The sequence below is a fragment of the Jaculus jaculus genome, chromosome 5 (assembly GCF_020740685.1).
Source record: "Jaculus jaculus isolate mJacJac1 chromosome 5, mJacJac1.mat.Y.cur, whole genome shotgun sequence".
NCBI classification, from domain to species: Eukaryota; Metazoa; Chordata; class Mammalia; order Rodentia; family Dipodidae; genus Jaculus; species Jaculus jaculus.
Genome location: NC_059106.1, coordinates 72,373,792 through 72,397,049, shown reverse-complemented (window position 1 = coordinate 72,397,049; position 23,258 = coordinate 72,373,792). Strand labels below are relative to the sequence as shown.

The following is a 23,258-nucleotide window of genomic DNA, read 5'->3' as shown; positions in this document are numbered from 1 at the left end:
GATTGTGAGAATAAGTGAAACACAATGTTGCCTGTCCAGGTACCGTCACAGGTATTTACTTAATCTTCACAATCCCATGTGAGGAGCTAGAGATCAAGGGGTTAAAATTTGCCCAAGGTCATAAACTACTTAAATGGTGGAATTGGAATTCCAACCCAGGCTTCTGGCTCCAGAAACTATCCTCTTAACCACTAGGCTTCTTAAAGTGAACATATAATCAAATTTAGAATAATTGAGGGGAAGGACATCTCTGTTTTCATAAGATGTATAGTGATTCCAGATCAGCCTGGGCTAGAGTGAGACTCTACCTCAAAAAACCAAATTTAAAAAAAAAAATACTGTATGTGAACATTTTAGGCGTGGTGTGCTTAAAATAATCTACAACTTGAAAATAATCTATATTTTCAGCGTTTTTTTGTTGTTTGTTTTTCAAGGTAGGGTCTCACTGTAGCTCAGGCTGACTATGTGACTCTTCACTATGTAGTCTCAGGGTGGCCTTGAGCTCTCAGCGATCCTCCTACCTCTGCCTTCCAAGTGCCAGCTTGAGTGTTTTGTTTTGTTTTTTCCCAGTGAGGAATAAATCCTGGCCTTCTCTGAGATGGAAGGGACGTGATGTAATCCAGTTGTTATTGAGTGCCAAGATGGTGCCCCTAGAACATGGGGCTCAGGTGAAGCCACCATCAGCTGTGAAAAGAACACAATCATTGCTGAAAGCATCAAGGCTAAAGGCCCTGTGCTGTGGCTGTGTGTGGGAACTTGTATACATGGCTCACATCATCCTCATTTGCCAAAGACTTGCTAGGTTGCAAACTTCGAGCACCACAACCTGTACTTCTTGATGATTGCTCTTCTTTTGGGCTCGTCAAAGCTAGCAGCTTCCAGGTTAACGGGTAAACACGTTAGTGCATTGCCACCAAATAGAAGCCTATCGAATGCTCATGGGGGTGGGGGGGGTGCGGAGGTCAGGGGGTACAGCCAACAGCTCATCTGTCACTCATGGAGTTGAAAATTCCCTTAGTTCCCACACTACCTCCTATCCTCTAGACCCGGGCTTTGTCAAGGCATTAGATACCTGCTACTTCTTGCTTAATAGACCAAGAAACTTGTGGTGATGTTCTGGGAGAGCTGGAGAGGCCATATAACCTAAATGCAGAGTGGAGGGCTGTACTGGTGACCAGATGGGTGGACTCTGCTTGTTTTCTGCAAACCAGGCTGGAGAAAGCAGTATATTATGTAGGTTCCAGGAGTAGGAGTGAGCTTGCTTCATAAAGAGATTATGTCTGCAGTAACAGCTACAGTCAAGTCCCACGTGAGCTGATCAAGTGAGTTACATGTGGGTAACTCCTGGACTGCATCTTTGATTTCATTCCCTTGAGAGTTGCTTTTTTGGTTGATGATTTTTTTGGTGAGGGGCGGTGGGGGGGGGTAGAGGGTAAGGGACAATTTCAGTGGTTTCCTTTGCTGTTTTTACCACAATAGCTTTCACTCCACGGGTCAGTGTGAAGATTTCTAGCAGTTACCAAATGTGTCTGTTACAACTGTGCCGACAGGAGCTGGAAGATAGCCACAAACTGGGGGTGTGAGATAGACTCAGTCCCAGACTTCTTTGCCTACCTGGCCTCTGGGTATGAGTCTGTGGGGCTGCCTGATGAAACACCGTAAGCTGAGTGTGTCAAACAACAGAAACCACCATCTCACAGTTCTGGAGGCCGGTCTGGACTGCTGAGGACTTCCAGGGAGAGCTTGTTCCTCGCTCCCCTTGTTTCAGGACAAGCAAGTTCCTGTAATCGCTGGCGCTCTGACCTCGGCATCGCCCCAGTCTCCACCGCCACACGGTGCTCAGCAGATGCGTAGGTCTGTCTGATTTTTCATTTCTTCCTCTTTCTTTCACTCCCTCTCTCCCTTACTCCCTCATCCCCTCTCAGTGCTGGGTATCAAATCTAGGGGCTTGCACATGCTAGGCAAGCATTTTACCACTGACCCCAGTTTCCCCCTTTTATAACACCTGTTATAATGGGCTAGAGGGTCGCCCCATCTCAGTATAAGCTCATCCTCGTTAAACCTGTAATAACCCTACTTACAAGGTCACATTTTGAGTTACTGGGGACTAAGATTTCAACATACACCCTTGGGGAAGCACAGTTCAGTCTGTAATGTCCCAAAAGTGTCTATACTAAGGAGTGGACCACAATTTTTTTTTTTTTTTTTTTTTTTTTGAGGTAGGGTGTTGCTCTCATCCAGGCTGATCTGGCGCTATGTAGTCTCAGTCTCAAACTCACGACAATCCTATCTCTGCCTCCCAAGCACTGGGACAGAGAAAGGCACATGCCACTGTGACAGGCCACAAAAATAAAAATTTAAAAAAAAAATGTATTGATTTTTGATTTTTCGAGGTAGGGTCTCACTCTAGGCCAGGCTGACCTGGAATTCGCTATGTAGTCTCAAGCTAGCCTCAAATTTACAGTAATCCTACCTCTGCCTCCCAAGTCCTGGGATTAAAGGCATTAGCCACCACAAAAATATTTTTTAATTTTATTTTTTTATGAGAGATAGAGAGGGAGGGAGGGAGAGAGAGAATGGGCATGCCAGGACCTCCAGCCACTACAAATGTACTGGCACAGGCGTATGGGGAATTGAACCTAGGTTCTTAGGCTTCATAGGCAAGTGCCTTAACTGCTAAGCCATCACTCCAGCCCCACAAAAATATTCTTGTCCTGTGTGTGTGTGTGGTGTATGTTTATGTTTGTGTATAGACAGGCACACATGTGCCACTATACACATATGGAGCTCAGAGACAACTTTGGGTCCTTCTACCTTGAGACAGGTCTTTTTGTTTTTCTTTTCTTTTCTTTTTCTTTTTTCTTTTTTGGGTTTCTCAAGGTAGAGTTTCTCCTGACTCCAGCTCCAATTGCCATAGGCACCTTGGGATTACAGATGCTCACACTACTTGCATATGGCTTTGCGTGGGCTCTGGAGATAGGAACTCAGGCTTGTGTAGCAAATGCTTTTAAACACTTGTGCCATCTCCCCAGCCCCTCAAATCTTTCTAGATCTCTTGTAATTTGTGTTATCTTAGGGTCAGACTCCAGGTAATCCCTAAAGACCCAAATATTTCTATCTCCCTAAGAATAGGAGCACAGATTAATGCCTTAAGATTCATTTGGGAAAACTAGATTTCTTTAGTGTTTTTTTTTTTGGGGGGGGGAGGCTTTTTGCTCTAGCCCAGGCTGACTTGGAATTCACTATGTTGTCTCAAGGTGGCTTTGGTGATCCTCCTATCTCAGCCTCCCAAATGCTGGAACTAAAGGCGTGGTTTCTGATGCATTTTTGGTGGTATTACTGAGTGCTTCCTCCAGGGTACTTGTTATTTAAGGGCCTCAGCTCTGAAAACTGAATGCCTATAACTTCATTTTGGTGGCTTAAAACAGCTTCTAATTGGTTTTGTTTTGTTATGTAAACCAAGGAGAAGTTTAGCTTGCTAACTTGGTACTATCCCTTTAGGTTCCCACCAACCCTACTGAAATCAGAGATTTCGTTTCAATGGTCACATTTCTTAGCTTTATTTCCAGCCTTGCAAGCAAGCGCCTTTGACCACTGAGCCATCTCTTCAGCCCTGCACTTTAAAAAAAAAAACAAATATGTATTTATTTGAGAGAGAGAGAGGGAAATAGGGGCAGAAAGAGAATGGGCACACCAGGGCCTTCCCGCTGCTGCAAAGGAACTCCAGATGCATGTAGCACCTTGTGTATCTGGCTTATGTGGGTCCTGGGGAATCGAACCTGTGTCCTTTGGGTTTGCAGGCAAGCACCTTGTGCGCTAAGCCATCCCTCCAGACCGACCCTGCACTTGTGTACAAGATCAGGAGTTGTGCGGATGTAATTTAGTGGGCAAGTGCTTGCCTTCCATGGCCTGAAGCTCTGAGAGTAATCCCCAGCACTGAAAAGAAAAAGAAGTGTTTCCTTTATTTCTGTGTATTCCAATTCCACGATGAAAGGAATAGCACTAGGTAACTTTGGTGGACAAAACCAGGATAAAGAGGTCACACGTATAAGTAAATAATCAATGCTTCTATCATTGTGTTTTGGGTTCTTCTTACACTAAGGAAATTTTGGCATCTCAATTTCTTTGAATAAAAGCCTCTTTAAGTCCAGGTTTCTTCCAACCAACTAAGCTCCAGACAATTTAGGTGCTCAAACCAGTAAATATATTAAATCCAAAATCTCTAGCATAAACCAGGGGTGATGGCACACACCTTTAATCCCAGTACTCAGGAGGCAGAGGTAGGAGGAGCGCAGTGAGTTCAAGGCCACCCTGAGACTATATAATAAATTCCAGGTCAGCCTGCCTCAAAAAAAAAAAAGAACAACAACAACAAAATCTCTAGTATGCCCACATAATTCAACCAAAATGCAAATAAATTTACAAATCCTTTCTTCTTTGTGCCTTAGAATCAAATCCACACACAGTCCCTAGGTTTCTCCACTGGCAAAATGCTACAGTCCTTCTGCAAATCTCTCAGCTCAGTCTGTTGCCTTCCAGCAGCATAGGACTCAGCCTAGCTGAGGCGCTGGCTGTGACGAGGCCATGGGGATGGCCATTCCCTTCCAAGACAGTTACCCCATGGTCTCCAGAGCAGAAGGGCTGATCCTGATGGCAAGAAAAGCTAAGTGGAGTCAGTGGGTCTACATAGGATTAGTCCAACTTCAAGCAAATAACCCCGTTTCTTATCTCAGGGTCCCCTCGCTCTGGTAAAATTATCCCTTGATTTTCACATGAGACCCCATTTCACATACATCAGCCTTGCAGATACAGAAGGTAAAATTGCATCTGGATTACATGAGATCTGGGGAGCCAAACATGGGTCCTTAGGCTTCACAGGCAAGCACCTTAACTGCTAAGCCATCTTTCCAGCCCTAGCTTTTTTGGGGGGTTTTTGAGGTAGGGTCCAGGCTGACCTGGAATTCACTATGTGAATTCAGGGTGGCCTTGGACTTGTGGCCATCCTCCTACCTCTCCCTCTCAAATGCTGGGATTAAAGGCACGTGCCACTACGTTTGGCTTAAACCTTCAGGTTTTTTTTTTTCGAAGTAGAGTCTCATTCTAGCCAAAGCTGACCTGGAATTCACTATGTAGTCTCAGGGTAGCCTCGAACTCACTTCGATCCTCCTGAGTGCTGGGATTAAAGATGTGTGTTACCCTGCCTGGCCCCTAAACCTTTAGTTTTTAATTTATTTTTATTTATTTATTTGAGGGAGAGGAAGATACAGATAGAGAGAATGGTGCTCCAGGGCCTCTAGCTACTGCATATGAACTCCAGACACAAGTGTCACCATGTGCATCTGGCTTGCTGGGGAACCAAATCTTGGTCCTTAGGCTTCACAGGCAAGCACCTTAACAGCTAAGCCATCTCTCAAGCTCTATCATTTTTTATGTAGTGGTCTATTATTGTAGCCACTCGATTTACCAGTATTTCCTCCAAAAGACACTGCATTTCAGGTGACTGACATTATCAACCTTTGCCTACCAGTTTACCATATCCAAAGGCAATGGGATCTTCATTTCCTTCAAACCCAATTTAGTTATAATTAATCTAAAGGGGATTTGTTGCTTGTTGCCACTTTCATAACAAAAAACTGCCTAAAACTGGGTGTGGTGGCACATCCCAGCACTCAGGAGGCAGAGGTAGGAGGATTACTGTGAGTTCAAGTCCACCCTGAGACTACATAGCAAATTCTAGGTCAGCCTGGGCTACAGTGAGACCCTACCTCAAAAAAAGTACAAAAAAAAAAAGCCTATAGGAAAACAAAAACCTGCACCTTGACTGGCCAAATCCTTCTTTTTTGTTGTTGTTGTTTTGAGGTAGGGTCTCACTCTAGTCCAGGCTGACCTGGAACTCATGGTGATCCTCCTACCTCTGCCTCCTGAGTGTTGGGATTAAAGGTGTGCACCACCATGCTTGGTGGTTTTTCATTTTGAAAAGCACACCAAAGGCACTGCATCTAAAGGCCTTTGTGCTTCCTCACCTAGTGAGCCACCCCTAGTCATACAGTTCTTTTCCTCACAGGTTTCATAAAATGTACCCTACCAGAGAACTATGTGGTTTGGATTTGGAATGTCTCTCAAAGGTGTTAAAGGTTTGGTCCTCAGGCTAGTGGTAATTGGGAAATGGCAGAACCTTTAAGAAGTGGTGCCTTGTTGGAAGAAATTAGGTCACTGAAGGATGCCCTTGAATGGGATATTCTGGGCCCACCATCTTCTATTCCCAGCCATGATGTTCCACCTCACAGGCCTCACAGCAATGGAACCAGAGGATCATGAACTGAAATCTCTGACTCATGAGTCAGAATAGACATTCTCTCTTTATAAGCTGAACAATGTTTTGTCACAGTGATTGTAGAGTAACACACTGGCCACAAAAGCAGCAGTCTCTCATGGAGAGATCTGTCTGCTTTACTGGAGTGCAACCTCCACAGGATATGTATTGCATTTTGTGTTCTCGTCAGTGCTGTATCCCATACTTGGCATTTCACAATGAATGAGTGCTGAATGAATTCCCTCAATTGTTACTTATTTAATCCTCCAGGTGGTGCTAATGGACCTCATCAGTTCTGGAAAAGGGCTACACAGGATTTAAGAACAAGGGATAAGACTTTGGTAGAGTTCCAGGATTCCCTTCGTAGGTGTTACCAAGATCTCCTTTTGCTAGTTCTTATGACTATAGGAGGTAAAGACGTGGGCCTTTACCAGAATCGTTTTTCCTTTTTTTTTTTTTTTTAAGGGGTTTTTGGAGGTAGAGTCTTACTCTAGCCCAGGATGACCTGGAATTCACTATGTGGTCTCAGGGTGGCCCTGAACTCACAGTGATCTTCCTACCTCTGCCTCCCAAATGCTGGGATTAAAGGCGTGTGCCACCACATCTGGCTTCTTTTTATTTTTGAGACAGGGTCTCTAGCCCAAGATGGCCTATGTATCTGAGGATGATGACCGTGAACTTCTGACCTCTTGTCTCAAATCCCTTCTGAGTGCTGAAATTACAGGCATGTACCACCATGCATGGTTCATGCAGTGCTCATCAAGCCCAAGGGCCTTGTGGATGTATGCTAAGCAAACACTCTACCAACTAAACTACATCCCCAGCGGCCCCCCCCAAGAAATTTCCAGTATACATCTCACTTAATCTTTGAAGACTCATAATTAGGCTCATTATCCCACTTTAGCTAAGTGAAAACAGACTCAGGAGAGTGAGCTGCCCAATTCCATAGCATTGAAGTCAACCCAGATAACAAATACAGGTTTGCCTGTAAACTACACTCCTTCAACAGATTTCTTTGATTTTTATCCAAGTTAATTGCTTTCTTGATGAGGCTTCAAGAGAATCGCAAATCTTGAGTGAATAATTTGCATTTCAGAGGTCTCCAAGTGGTCTGCCCTTTTTCCAACAGGTTCCTTTAGTCACACAGGGACAACCCTCTGGGTACTTTCTTTCAGAGACCTCCCCCAAATCCACAAAGAGCACTTCCTGTCCCAGGTAAAAGGAGATGTAAGTTGGACTGCAATGCCCAAGCACTAATTATCTTCCACGTTGGCTGTTGTCTGGACTCCTCCTCATTGCAGTCCAGCACAGGGCCCAAAGCCAGAGAGCAGACGCATCTGTGAAAGTAAACAGAAAGCCGGCTGGCGCTCAGAGCTCTGGGAGACATGCTTACTTCCGCTGGACTAAGGGGCTAAGGTGAAGGAGAAATCTGGTACCACAAGCTGCCTGAACAGTCTGAGAGTTGAGGCAAAGTAGGGGCATGTGGAGTAACTGACTCACAAGGTCAACAAATGAAGCAAGTTACTGTCAGACTTGGAATCTTGCAAGTCTCAGGAGCTGTTGTTGACTTTCCTAGTCTTTGCATGAGCTTGCATTCCTAAGGTGCTACTAGCAATGAACCCAGGCAAGTGCTCTACCCAGCACCGAACTACATTCCTGGTAAGGACATATATGATTCTTTTATTTAATATACATTTATTTATTTAGAGAGAGAAAGAGGCAGAGGGAGAAAGAAAGAAAATGAGAGCACCAGGCCCTCCAGCCACTGCAGATGAACTCCAAATGTACGCATCACCTTGTGCATCTAGCTTTAAGTGGGTACTGGGAAATCGAACTTGGGCCCTTAGACTTTGCATGCAAGTCCCCTTAACTGCTGAGCCATCTCTCCAGCCTGAAATTATTGTTTTATAATTTTCTTTTTTTTTTTTTTTTTTTGGTGTTTTGAGGTAGGGTCTTGCAGTAGCCCAGGCTGACCTGTAATTCACTATGTAGTCTCAGGGTGGCCTCAAACTCCCAGTGATCCACCTACCTCTGCCTCCCGAGTGCTGGGATTAGTGGCACACACTCCATTATTCTTGGTAGTGCCCAAATTCTAGTACTAACAGCTCAATTCTGAAGAATTTTTACAGTTAGGTGAATTAGACATAGTCAATGATTTTGGTGACATCCCCTTTCATTATATGCCTAGATAACATACTTCTTATTAAACTAGCCTGGTAAAAGAGAAAGGTTTCTGGAACAGGAAGCATGTACCTGAGAGCACAGCAAGCACTGGTGCTACTGCCTGGTGATCATGCAGAGTCTTCCTCCAGTGAGACTCCTCTGCTCCTGGGGCTGAGGTGGGGCTCAGAGGTAGAGAACCTGCACAGCATGCACAAGGTCCTGGGTTTGGTCCCCAGCACCGATTGAAGACAGAAAAGAGAAAGAATACTCTGTTCCCCAACTTGTAATTGGGCAATGTTCACCAACACCTCTACTGAGCCTGCTCCCTCCCCTTCCTTTCTCTGACATATGGACTAACAGTCACTGTAATGCAGAAAAGGCCAAGTTTTAACAGAAGACTGTGCGGCTGCCTCTAGAGGGCAAACAAAGTTCACATCAATCTACTGCTGCCTATCCAGCTGACTCAGCCAGTAATTCCTCAGTCAGACTACAATCCAAAGTAAGCCTGGCTCTGCTTCCTGTCAAGCTAGGAGAGTCACTGGTTTACAGATGACTCCACTGCAGTAGGAACTGAACAGAATCCTTCCCTAGAGTTAGAAAACTTCAGGTCCAGAGACTATCCAAGACAATGTTCTTTTTTAATCAAACACTTGGCTCTGTAGGACTATTCAAGCCAAGGAAAATGAGATGAGGTGAATTACAACAGAAATCTTTATTAAAATGTGTCCATCAATATGTTAGCATACATACAATATACACACATACATATGTACATTCTTTGACACACCTCACAGATTGCCAACATCAGTTTGACCAATAAATTAAAACTAAAAGTGAAGGGGTAAGGGGAGGGAGACTGAGGGCAAATTTTCATGTTTTATCTGGTAAGAAATTGCAAATTTCTCAGAATTTCCCTGGGGAACCCTGACCAGAAAATCTTTGAAATAAAATACATAAATTCCCATCCTCTCCCCCCCACCCTTCTCCAAAAAAAAAAAAAAAGAGATTCCAAAAGATGCAGTTACAGGTGTGCTTCTCAGAACAGGAGCGCTCATTCCACTTCACACTCTGGCTTCTGCACCTTCTGGCCTCAAGACAGTCTGTCCCTCCGTGGGGGCAGAGGGGGTCACATGGGCACTTGGGCTCGGTGCACCTTGGGCTCTAGGGGTGGAGGGGCAGGCTGCAGTATGGGAGCGGGGGGAGCCACACTCATCTGAGGTGATATCTGGCACGTCATCTGACTGCGTGTCAGAGCTCTCCAGGTCACTGCGGATGCTCTCAGGCTGGGCCAGGCTGATGTCCCAAGCTTTGCTGGCCAGGCAGTCTTTCTGTTCACAGCTTTGGTGTCTGCAGGGAGGTTCCTCTTCACTGCCAGTGCCACCTCCACTGCCACCACCACCACCACTACCTTCTTCATTCTCTGCCATCTGTGCATGGACATGGAGTGAGTCCTCTGTGCTGCTTCCACTCACCAGCTGGTAGTGGCTTGGTTTGGCTTCAATGTCCACTTGGATTTCCATATTGTTGCATTCCCTGTGGAGACAAAATCCATCAGGCTGAGTCATGCACACATGGGTCCTGCTATACCTATTGGTAAAAGCAGTTTGGGTTCAACCTTAGATAGTTAAAAAAGATAGGTAGCTGGGTGTGGTGGTGCAGGCTTTTAATCTCAGCACTTGGGAGGCAAGGTAGGAGGACTGCCATGAGTTCAAGGCCACCCTGAGACTACCTAGTGAATTTCAGGTCAGCCTGGGCTAGAGTGAGACCCTACCTCAAAAAACCATACACACAAAAAAGGCACTTGTGGGCTGAAGAGATGGCTTAGTGGTTAAGCACTTGCCTGTCAGGCCTAAGGACCCCGGTTCAAGGCTCAATTCCCCAGGACCCACGTTAGCCAGATGCACAAGGGGTGCAGTGGCTAGAAGCCTGGTGTGCCCATTCTCTATCTATCTATCTGCCTCTTTCTCTCTCTGTCAGTTGCTCTCAAACAAATAAATAAAAAACAAACAAACAAAAAAAGGTACTTGCTAAACAAGCATGAGGAGCTGAGTTCGGATACTCAGCACTCAGTAAAAGCAGGGTATAGTGGTATAAACCTTAATCCTAATGCTGAGGTGGACAGAAAGATCCCTGGGGTTTGCTGGCTAGCTAGTATAGCTAAATTGGTAAGTTATGGATTCAGTGAGAGACAGCTATCTCAAAAAAATAAGGTGGAGCCGGGCGTGGTGGCGCACACCTTTAATCCCAGCACTCGGGAGGCAGAGGTAGGAGGATTGCCATGAGTTCAAGGCCACCCTGAGATGACAGAGTTAATTCCAGGTCAGCCTGGACCAGAGTGAGACCCTACCTCGAAAAACAAAAAAACAAACAAACAAAATAATAATAAGGTGGAGGGCTGGAGAGATGGCCTAGCAGTTGAGGTGCATGCCTGTAAAGTCTAAGGACTCAGGTTCAATTCTCCAGGCTTCAGATAAGCCAGAAACACATAGTGGCACGTGTGTCTGGAGTTTGTTTGCAGTGGCTAGAGGCCTTGGTGCACCCATTCTCTCTCCCCATTGTCTGTCTCTAATAAATAAATAAACAAAAATAAATCTTTTTTCAAAAAGTAAGGTGGAGAGCAAACATTGAACTCTGGCATCCACATGCATGCATACCCAGACATATGCATACACAAATATACAAACATCAAATACACATGCAAAAAAGGTAAAGATGGAGTAGAGCTTAATTTTTCCAGCATATAAACACACATACCCTCAATCTCCTTAAAGCATCTTAAAAAGACCTTCCAAAAATTCAACTATGAATCTGATACTATCTTACTCCAGATATGAAAGTAAAGATTTTTAGTGTTTACTACTGTGCCACTATTTTAAAACCCCTAACTCTCTACAGTAAGGAGTACCCACAATCGTGCATACCAGATACATTAAAAAATCAAAGAGAAACAGGCTCTGGGAACCAGATCAAGCAAAAGCAAACAGAACCCTACGTTCACACAACCCCAGCAACTAGCTCTGTAAGTTCCACATGAGCAATACACACTGTTACTCTATCTCTAAGAGGTGGGAAGGGGGGAAAGAAAAAGAGAAGAAGGGAATCTCCAGGTACCAAGAGCTAACAAGACTCAAGAGATGTGAAACACTATGTTCGGTACTATGAACTTGCCCAGTGAATTCACTGAGCATACCACATGTTCCACAAGATGGCCTCTAGACCTCTAATATGAGGCATTGAACTTCTGAAAACCTAGTCCCCAACTGAACAGTAACACCTCTCCTAGACATCTGACTGTTCACATACCTGTCCTGTGGGTTGTAGGAACTGATTATGGAACCGGCCATAGCACGAGTGCTTGCGTTGTCACTAATTGCACCAAGACTGGCTGTGTCTTTGGGGAAAATTTCCTTTTGGACATCGGCTTGGACTTCTAACCTGTGTAAAGAGGGGACGTTCAAGTTAATATGAGACCTGGGTGTTCTGAGACAGACTGCTTCCTGGTACACATCTCTTCCATTACTGTCTTGTGAACTGTGATGATCTGTTGGATCATACCTAGTTGTCAAACAACTCAAATCCATGCCCACACAGCTTCTCGCTTAAATGTCTGTTGACATCGTCCCCTCCTTTCTATCCCCACCATTTCTACTTCAAGCCCTCAACATCTCCTGTCTGGATAATTAATTGCCACTGGGCTCCCTCTGCAGTAGTCTCTAAGTTCGAGTCAAACACCTCCAGAGCAGTGCCAATGTGGACAAAGCCCAATCACCCTACAATCCTCTAACTCTTGCCTCCTTTCCTGCTAACAGGCACTTGTGGTCTTCCTGATCTACAAGCTCTCTGTGGATCCAAAACCATAATCATTCTGAATTAACACTATATGCCTCTATGACTGCATGCTATGGCCTTGCTGGAAGTTTCCCTTCCTCTGTTTGACAAACTTATACCCAACAACAATGGAAATAGTATTTCCTCTCATTATCCTCTGGCAGCTCAGTTACTTTCAACTAAGCACCCTACCTTTCATCAATTCATACATCTCTCACTCCTCTGTGAGCTCCACAAAAGGAGAGACCACATCTCATTCACGCTTTATCCTTCCTGCCTTAGAAGTAGGAAGAACTTAAAACACATAGCAGTCAGAGTACCTCTAGGCTATTAAGAATGAAGAACATATAGGAGGCAACCTCCTCCCTCCCTGTATAGCAGCACTTTCCCAGTGGTGTCTCAAAGCTGAGAACCCATTACTATTTCCTTTCTTGGCTCCAACACCATTTTGTTATACACACTTTAGTATTTCCTCATAATGGGTTTCACAGTCAAACCCATCTGACTCATTCACTTCCTATAAAAGAAAGGCTTTCACAGAACTGGAACAGCTGGACTGGCTAAGCTGCAGTTTCAGCAAGTCACTCTCCAATTATGTCTGTCGGCTCATTTCAGGGGAGGTGGCTTTGAGAGCACAGCAGTGAATACTCTAGCATGTGGGGGCAGGGATCCCCAAACAAGAGACACCAGTCATGAGACACAGCCAGGTCAGCAGGAGCCTCCATCCTGCCACCAGTGCCTTTGCTTTGCTCTGCTCTGCCTTAGATACCCTTTAAGGGTGTGCCGAGGCCTAGCAAAATGAGGACAGTGCAAGGAAAGTGCTCCAAGTAATAGATCTCGCCTGTGTCTCCAGCTCTGCTGCAGGATCACTTCTGGTGAGCAGAGCCTTGCTCAAAGACCACCAGGCTACTTACTTTGGTGGTTGCCAGATATTGGCTTATGCAGTGGCTGCATTGGAATCACCTGGGGAGCTTTTCTAAACATAGATCATCCTTAGGTGCCACCCCTGGAGAGTACAAGTTATTAATTGTGGAAATCAGCTCCTAAAATCTATTTTTAAAATGCTTCCAGGCGACAGATGAGCACAAAGGTGACAGATCCAGTCTACTTGCCATCTGTGGCCTGAATCCTTTTAATAGCCAAATGGCCATCTGGTCTCACATTAAACTACTGCAGGGAAAAGCAGCTCAAGATCTGGGAAGGTCGCTTTCCTTCTTGGGCATTCTGTAACTTTACCCTGTACTCTCTCCGTTGCACCAAAGTCAGTATAGACTTTTGTCTCCTGGTCATATTCATCTTCCTTTTGAGTCACAGAAGACTAATCCTTCTCCCAGGTGCGGGCTACTCAGGCGTCTGAAGGCAGATATGTCCCCTACCACCCTGCCTGATTTGCTCCACCAGGCTGTTCTTCTCCATGGGAGTCAACTAATTGCTTTTCTTCTTCTTCTTCTTCTTTTTTTTTTTTTTCACAGTAGGGTATCACTCTAGCCCAGGCTGACCTGGAATTCACTATGTAGTCTCAAGGTGGCCTCAAACTCATGGCAATCCTCCTACCTCTGCCTCCCAAGTGCTGGGATTAAAGGTGTGCTCCACCATGCCCAGCTTTAATTGCTTCTCTTCTAACATCAGTTAGGTTAATATTATAGTATTATGATATGTCTAACCTGTGAAATGACCAAGCAAGTCTTTTTTGGTCACAAAACTTTACATATTATCCATACAAATTCACAGAATTGATTTTTTGATCTATCCAGTGGGAACAGGAAGGTTATCAAGCTCATAGTACCAATAAAGTAATATAATAGAGATTAATGCTGTTCAACTAAAAGCCAATGACAAAATGGAGAGTGCCTTCTGCTGTCCTCCCTGGAGCAGACAACATAATGTAGAAGAGGAAAGGTCTGAAGTCAAGATTATTCATTATAAGGAAACTGCTAAGGTGAAGTGAAAAGAGCCTAAAATTTTGACAAAAGAAAAATATCACTCATGATTAAAATAAAGAAAGATGATATGCGGGACACCCCTGGTACAGACAGCTCAATGTGCTACTTTTCTTATGATTCCAACTGCTTATCAGAAATTGTGTATTTGGGGGCTTAGCAGTTAAGGTGCTTGCCAGCAAAGCCAAAGGACCCAGGTTTGATTCCCTAGTACCCACGTAAAAAGCCAGATGCACAAGGTGGTGCATGTGTCTGGAGAAACTGAGTATTTGCTTACCTGCTGTATTTTCCCTTGCCGCTGGAAAGGATACCACCACTCAATGTGCCTCCTGAGAGGGCTGCAAAACTGGCTGTTTCACTATAAGGGCCTTGCACAACACTGAGTCCATCTGTAGGGCTTCCACTGGTGCTTAACACACTAGTCAAGCCTTCAATACTGCTTTCCCCAATGCTGGGATTCTTGAGGGCTCGCCAGGCATCTGCCACTGTGGGAGAAACCGAACATCTCCATGTGAGACAGTACAGCATCAAAACTGTCTTGTAAACATGCATTCTCCTCAACAACTTTTTGGAACAGTGGATGGTCATGTAGAAAAGTACCAGTCTTCATTTAATGAATAGCTACTATGTGCAGCCACCATAGAACAATTTTTTTGTTGTTGTTTTTCTTCGAGGTAGGGTCTCACTCTAGCTTAGGCTGACCTGGAATTCACCATGTAGTCTCAGGGTGGTCTTGAACTCATGGCGATCCTCCTACCTCTGCCTCCCAGGTGCTGGGATTAAAGGCATGCGCCACCACACCTGGCATGGCATGCCTATTCTTGATCTGCCTCTTTCTCTCTCCAAATAAATATTAAAAAAAATATATAAACGAGCTGGGCATGGTGGCACACACCTTTACTCCCAGTACTCAGGATGCTGAGGTAGGAGGAGCGCAGTGAGTTTGAGTCCAGCCTGAGACTACATAGTGACTTCCAGGTCAGCCTGGCCTAGAGTGAGACCCTACCTCAAAAAAAAAAACAACAACAAAAAAAAAATAAATTGGGCTGGGGAGATGGCTTAGTGGTTAAGGCATTTGCCTATGAAGGCAAAAGACCCAGGATCGATTCCCTAGGACCATCATAAGCTAGATGCACAAGGGACACATGCATCTGGAGTTTGTTTACAGTAACCAGAGGCCCGGTGTGCCCATTCTCTCTCTGTCTGTCTCTCTCTTTGTGCTTACAAATATTTTTGTTTGTTTGTTTGTTTTTGTTTTTTGAGGTAGGGTGTCAATCTAGCCCAGGCTGACCTGGAACTCACTATATAGTCTCAGGGTGGCCTTGAACTCATGGCGATCCTCCTACCTCTGCCTCCCGAGTGGTGGGATTAAAGGCATGCGCCACCACGCCCGGCAATTTTTTAAAATGTAAATAAAATTATTGGGTGCTTTAACATGAACACACTGTAAAATGGTCATGTTCCCTACATGTTACTGTCTTTTGTCCTCTCTTTTCCACTCCCTTTCACTGAAGACCCTCCTCTTCCATGGTAGCTCTTCCTGGGTTTTTTTTTTTTTTTTTGTCACATTTTTTTTGTTCTTCTCCTATATCTGTTATTTAAATTTTTTTGTTTATTTTTATTTATTTATTTGAGTGACAGACAGACAGAGAGAAGGAGGCAGAGAAAGAGGGGAAGACAGAAAGAATGGGTGCACCAGGGCCTCCAGCCACTACAAACGAACTCCAGATGCATGTGCCACCTTGTACATCTGACTTATGTGGGTCTTGGGGAATCAAGCCTCGAACCAGTGTCCTTAGGCTCCATAGGCAAACGTTAAACTGCTAAGCCATCTCTCCAGCTATCTATTATTTTAAATGTAGAAATTAGAATATAAAACTAAAGGACTTGTCCAAGTAAGTGATTCCAAGTCCTCTATTGGTTCCATTACGCTGTGGCTGCTTTTTTGTCTTTTTTTTTTCAAGGTAGGGTCTCACTGTAGTTCAGGCTGAACTAGAATTCACTCTGTAGTCTCAGGGTGGCCTTGAATTCATGGCGATCCTCCTACCTCTGCCACCCCAGTGCTGGGATTAAAGGTGTGTGTCACCAGGCCCAACTCTTTTTTGGGGGGGCTGAGGGAATGAGGAGGAGAGGCATGGCATGGTCTCATGTAGCTAAGGCTGGCCTTGAAGTTGATCCTCCTGTCTCAGCCTTCACAATGCTGGGATCATAGACATGTGCTACCACACTTAGCTTAAAAATTTCAAAATGCATGTACAGACTCTAGTTTTAAAAGTTTTTAAAGCTCTGGGAAGCTTTGTGCCCAGGTCAGTTAAGATGGTAGATAGAGTGAAGCCGGGTGTGGTGGCACACGCCTTTAATCCCAGCACTTGGGAGGTGAAGGTAGGAGGATCGCCATGAGTTCGAGGTCACCTTGAGACCAAATAATGAATTCCAGGTCAGCTTGGACTAGAGTGAGACCCCACCTCACCGAAAAAAAAGAAAGAAAAAAGAAAAAAAAAAAAGATGGTGGAATAGAAGCAATGTTCAAGTAGCAGTCAGAAGACTATTCTTCAAAAGCTCTTGAAACTTAAAGAAAAAGTTCCTATTTAAATGGATAATAACAGCCCCTGCCCTCCCTCTTTGGAGAGCTGTTATAAAAAGCAAGGGAGATAATAACTGTGTAAAGTCCTTTGAAAATTATAAAGTACTAAGCAGATAGATACAAGGCCTCATTACCATCACTACAACCACTAGCATACTTGGAGTTACTTGGAATCCTACTAGTTTGTCCTGCCACACGTAAGCAACTATCAGAGGAATTAACCTAATAATCTGGAATAAAAAGGCTAAAAATACTTTACCCCATAACAAAGTAATTAGCCAAAGTAATTCAGTAACAACCTCTCTGAAAATTGTGCTAAATTTTACTGATTTCTATCTTATGTCCCAGTAACTCAAATGAAAAGAAAATTCCTTCCTTTACCTGTGATTGGACCATCATCTTCATCAAACTCAATTTTGACTCCCTTTCCATTGGCTGTGCTAACTCCACAGCCACCTCCACGACAGAGAGAAATGGGCACAACCCCATAGACATATGCCAGCATAATGGGGACACCAATACCTGAGTGAAGAGATGGAAACATGTCAGCAGGTCAGCAGGTTGCAGTTGCCCTGAATTCTCCTTCCTATCTTGATCTGTCCTTTCCAGACTGGGCATGGACAAAGTACTTCATAAAGGCCAAAGACAGACAGACTGGACTATCCCAAAGAGGCTGCCTGATGTAACTAAATGATGATTAGATGCACTCAGAAAGGTTTGGATTAGAATCTTGCCTCTAAGTCTGATCATGGAATCCTCTCAGGAGTGAGAATCTATGTGTAATGTCTAACACAGTGAATGTATGTTGCTTTCTTGGGCATTCCTCACCCTACACTATTCACTGCTGAAGTGCTAACTCAAGAACTAATTCAGGTCGGGTGTGGTGGTACCACCCATTTAGTCCCATCAATTGGGAAGGCCAAGGTAGGAGGGTCACTGTGAGTTCTAGGCCAGCCAGAGACTACATAATGATTTCCAGGTCAACCTGGGCTAGAGTAAGACCTTACCTCAAAAAAGAACCAATCAAGAATCAAACATTACATAAGTGACTATAGGGGTTTAGGGTCTCCCAGACTATTAATTCAAAAATCGGGACTAGAGAGAGAGCTCAGCAGTTAAGGCACTTGCTTGCCAAGCCTAATGACCAGTTTGATTCCCCAGTACCCATATGCACTGAGTGGCACATGCATCTGGAATTCATTGCATTTGGTTAGAGGCCCTTGTGTACCCATTCTCTCTCTGCTGGTACATGCCCTCAGGAGGCAGAAGTAGGAGGATCACTGTGAGTATGAGACCAGCCTGAGACTACATAGTGAATTCTAGGTCAGCATACAGTGAGATCCTAGAAAAAAGAAAAAAGGGCTGGAGTGATGGTTTAATGGTTAAGGCACTTGCTGGCAAAGCCAAGGGATCTAGATTCATTTCCCCAGTACCCATATAAAGCCAGATACACAAAGTGGTGCATACATTTGGAGTTTGTTTGTGGTCGGTGGAGGCCCCAGTATGCCCATTCTCTCTACCTGCCTCTCTCTCTCAAATAAATAAATAATTGTGTTTGTTTTTTGTTTTGTTTTTCGAGGTAGGGTTTCACTCTAGCCCAGGCTGACCTGTAATTCACTATGTAGTCTTAGCGTGGCCTTGAACTCATGGCACTCCTACCTCTGCCTCCTGAGTGCTGGGATTAAAGGTGTTCACCACGAGGCCCAGCTTAAAATATTTTTAAAAAGGGAAAAAGTCACACTGTTGTGTGCAGCAAAGTGACTTAGTTGCTTACAGCATAAGATCTGAAGTAAGACTGCCTTGATTTATGGCCTTGTGAAGTGACCCTGAAATAATCACTGTACCTTTCTTTAATTATGCTATTTTTGTGAGAACTGTGAATAAATGAAATAAAATATGTGAAACACTCAGAATCATCCCTGCACATGGAAACTCATGACATGTTGACTACATATTATTTCTCTTTTTTTTTTTTCAGAAGGGGGAGTTGGGAGTTTTGTTTTGAAACAGGGTATCACATGTAGCCCAGTATGGCCTCAAACTTGCTAGCTAGTCAAAGATGATCTTGAACTTCTGATCTCTTTCCTCCACCTCCTGAGTGCTGGGATTACAGGTATATACCACCACACCCAATTTTTGTCATGCTGGAGGATCAAACCCATAGCTTAATGTATGTAAGGCAAATACTCTGATAACGGAACTGCATTCCTAGTCTCCACCCCATCCTCTTTTTGAGAAGGAGTCTCATGTATCATCCCGGGATGGCCTCATCTTGTTATGTAGTTAAGGCCAGCTTTGGGCTGCTGATCCTCCTTATCTACATCTCCCCAAGTCCTGGGATTACAGGAATACACCACACTTGGTTAACACTATTTTTCTGAAACAAACTCTCATGCCTCCCAAATTATTGTGAATACTGTAAATAAACAGAAAAAATGGTCGTGAGTCCAGTGGTAAATGAAGGAAGATGAAGGCAAAAACTTAGTTTTCTTTAATTCTCTTTTCTGAGTTGTAGGTACTAGCTTAACATACATTCTAAGAATTTAGTACAGCTGAAAAATCATCATAGTAATGTGCCTGTAAGTTAGCTATCAAGATGGAGTTAGCAAAAAATATGAGTGTTTCCATGATAAAGCATATGGCTAGCTAGCTAAACTGCTATGGTCAGCTAAAAGTGGAGCTCAAGTCCTGAAAAGCTTACCAACGCTAACAGCAGCAATCACTGGGGATGCGATGACTGACAAAGTCACTCCTCCTGTGATGGCCAAATTCCTCTTGTGTTTGGAGGTTTTCCTTCCCTCATACCTGCTGTGAATCTAAGAATAAGAAGAAAATCCAGGTCCAGGTCATCAGGTTAGGACATCAGTATTTTTCCGGAGGAAAAGAGGCAAAAATATACACTTGTAAGTTACTTAAATTAAAATATATCCTAGACCCTAAAGAGTTATCTTCCTCAAATTTTAACCTAACTCAGACCCGGAAAATATAAAGGAATGCAGAAAAAGTTAACCCAAGAGACAAAATAGCTCAGGAGAATGAAACTAGGCATTTCACTTTAAGTCACGGAGACAAGCCAGACCGAGGATGTTAATGACTTTTAGGTCTCATGGGAGTTTGTAAAAATCCATTAAAGAAATTAAAGTTATTTTTATCTAAGAACTAGCTGTTTTTAGGCAGCTCTGAAAAGTAAGTTCCTTTCCTTTTCCTTCAAATCTTTGCCCACAAAGCTAATGTTGAAACCAGCACAGAACCCAGCATGTCTTACTTACCTTTCTTCCAACGTAAACAGGAATGCCAATGACCATGGCAGGGATGGCAATGCCAGCAATGAGAGAAATCCCCACTGGAGCACCGATCAAAGTGCCCAGCTGCCAAAGAATTTTCTTCTTACGACTCCATGGCTTCTTGCCCCAAAATGTACAGCCAGAGGGGCTACAAGAAAAGCATCTGAAGTTAATGTCAATACTATAGACACAGATATTGTTACCACAGGGCTTGATAAGTAAGGGGCAACAACCTTCTCGTCCATTAGTTATGAGAGGTTGCAGAACATGAACATTACACAAAGGACAAGGTTGGTCAAGGCTTTTTTTTTTTTTCCTTGAGGTAGGGTTTCACTGGAATTTACTATGTAGTCTCAGGGTGGCCTTGAACTCACAGCAATCCTCCTACCTCTGCCTCCCGAGTGCTGGGATTAAGAGTGTGCACCACCGCACCGGCTTTAAAAGCTCTGCGAAGGTGTGTTCTGCCCTGACTTTCCAGCACAGATCCAACTTAGTGAGACAACTACTTGGGACCCTGCACAGCTTGACTACTTGACATCTCACCTAAATGTACTGTGCCCTGCAGCTCATGCACATGCCAATTGTACAGTCTCCACGCCTAAGTCCTGCCATATCTAATAGTTACCACAAACCACATTCCTGGAAAAGATATAAAGAGACTTCATTACATCTTTTAAATCCATTTGTTAGTCTGAGTTTGGCTACTCTGACCCTTGACTCTACTGTGCGTAATCCTTTTCCCTCATTTTCTTTGTGCAATCATCTCAACTCAACATGATTAGCAATTTTAAAAGTAGGCATCATGTCTTACTCTACCTTGTGTCTCCAGTTCCTGACTATTCTATGTAAGTACTCAAAGGCTCACTATATTGGGAAAAAGATGTTTTATTTTCACAATGAATGCATGCTATACATTGAAGTTTATTGGTAAATATTAACTCTTAGGACAATTTTTTTATTTACTCAATTATTTAGAAATATACTACATACACGACAGAAACTATGAAAAGTCACAGTGTAGTAAAATCAGACATGTACATGATACACTAAGCAGTGATGCTTTTAATGAAAGCAACAAAGGAATATCATGAAGAATGAGGCAGAAAATGAGAAGGCAAGATGGATGAAATGGCATCTAAGTTGCCCTTAAAGTGTAAGCAAGAACTGTACAAGTTAGACTTGGTGGCACATGCCTATAATCTCAGCATTTGGGAGGATGAAGTAGTAGGATGTCAAGTTTGAGGCCAGGCTGGGTTACAGATGAACTTTGTCTCAAAAACAAAACAAGCTGGGTGTGGTGGTCCATGCTTTTAATCACAGCACTCAGGTGGCAGAGGTAAGAGGATCTATGTGAGTTTGAGGCCACTCTGAGACTACATAGTGAATTTCAGGTCAGCCTGGGCTAGAGTGAGACCTTATCTCAGAGGGGGGGGGAAAAAGTGAAAGAAGCATCTGGCATTTTTTTTCAGTGGCAAGAGACCCTAGGGTGTGTGCACACACATGCACACCCACACATAAATAACTAAAATTTTAAAAGGAGGATACTGGGAGGTTTAGGTGATTAGAAAATATTTCAAGCAAAGAAAATAATATGGACAAGTATGAAAGCAAAATAGTATTTAAAGAGACAGGGAACAGCAAGCTCAGACTATGTGCACTGTAGTATGATTAGGAAAGTACACTAGGACCACACTGTGGAGTAAGACATGATTGAGACAGTAATGAAGAGAGTCATTGGAAGTTTCTGATCTGAAGAAAACATGATCAAAGAGAGAGAACTGGTGTGTCAGGACCTCAAGCCCCAGTAATCGAACTCCAGACATGTGTGTCACCTTGTACGCATGTGCGACCTTGTGCATCTGGCTTATGTGGCATCTGGGGAGTCAAACATAGGTACTTAGGCTTCACAGGCAATTGCCTTACCTGCTAAGCCATCTCTCCAGCCCAAAAGAATGCTTCAAAGGAACTTTCATTTTATTTATTTATGTATTTTATTCTTTTTGAAGTATGGTCTCACTCTAGCCTAGGCAGACTTGGAATTCACTTTGTAGTCTCAGGATGGCCTTAAACTCATGGCAATTCTCTTACCCCTGCCTCCTGAGCACTGGGATTAAAGGCCACCATGCCTTTAATTTAAAGCTCCTTCTAAAGGAATCTTTTACAGTTTCTTTGTTCAGTAAATAAAGCTCAGCAATGTTGACATCCTTTTCTGTAACAGACTAACACTCCAAAAGCAACAGATATATTTCCCAGCTTACCTGAGGTAATGCAAGTCTGAGATTTCTTTCATGCAAAGCCAGCAGAATTCACAGCCACACACTGCACAGGTCATGTGATTACAGCTTCCATCATTCATTTTGATAATGTAAGCACTGCATCGTGGGCATGGCTTGATGTCATCTGCTAACAAAAGTAGAAAGATGGGTTGAAAAATAACCCAAGTTAATTGAGTTTAACCTCATTATTCCTAAGTTATATATAAGAAATGAGAAAGAGGCAGTCAAGAGATTTTGACTGAGAATTCCAAATTGCACAACACTTTACTGGAAGGCTGGCAATGTCTAGACCTCAGGAATTTTCATAAAATGGATCCTGTTTCACACTAAGCTGCCCAGTCTCGTAACTGGCATCTCGTACAGCACTTGAGTCATACTCTGAGCAAGACTTCCCTAAATAATGAAAGCTCCAAGAAAAATGAATTTCCAACAGCCAACACACTGAGATTAAAATCAGAATCCTACAGCAACAAGAATGAAGCCTGAAGTCAGTGTTAAATTTTGATAACTATTACTCAGGAAATTATTTTCTCAAATTCAACAAATATTAGTTTGATTTACTTTTAAAACAATTGATAATCCCTTCCCATGTTTCTTTCAAAATGAAAAATGTGGGCTGTAGTTAAGCGCTTGCCTGTGAAGCCTAAGGACCCTGGATTCGAGGCTCAATTCCCCAGGATCCACATAAGCCAGATGTACAAGGTGGTGCATGCATCTGGAGTTCGTTTGCAGTGGCTGGAGGCCCTGGTACACCAATTCTCTCTCTCTCTTGCTCTCAAATAAGTAAATAAAAATAAACAAATTTTTTTAAAAATCAAAAATGTAAAACCAACTGTGTATGTTATGTAGCATGCACCTGGCAATTTTCAC

General features: G+C 43.6%; 1 protein-coding gene across 3 annotated transcripts in view; it reads right to left on the bottom strand.

Annotated features, from left to right (window-relative positions):
- Nucleotides 1–9,169: 9,169 nt before the first annotated feature.
- Rnf19b (ring finger protein 19B) overlaps nt 9,170–23,258 on the bottom strand; it is a 32,115-nt gene continuing 18,026 nt past the window's right edge. Inside the window, exons 3-9 of one of the 3 annotated variants that reach the window (XM_004665257.3) lie at nt 22,371–22,515; nt 20,098–20,260; nt 19,530–19,644; nt 17,210–17,350; nt 14,522–14,729; nt 11,780–11,911; nt 9,170–10,009 (exon numbers count right to left, since the gene is read on the bottom strand). In XM_004665257.3, the coding sequence (XP_004665314.1) occupies nt 9,538–10,009; nt 11,780–11,911; nt 14,522–14,729; nt 17,210–17,350; nt 19,530–19,644; nt 20,098–20,260; nt 22,371–22,515 (1,376 nt within the window). In that variant the 3' untranslated portion in view covers nt 9,170–9,537. The remainder of the gene's footprint in view (nt 10,010–11,779; nt 11,912–14,521; nt 14,730–17,209; nt 17,351–19,529; nt 19,645–20,097; nt 20,261–22,370; nt 22,516–23,258) is intronic. The other 2 variants (XM_004665258.3, XM_045149629.1) reach the window with 2 other exon arrangements.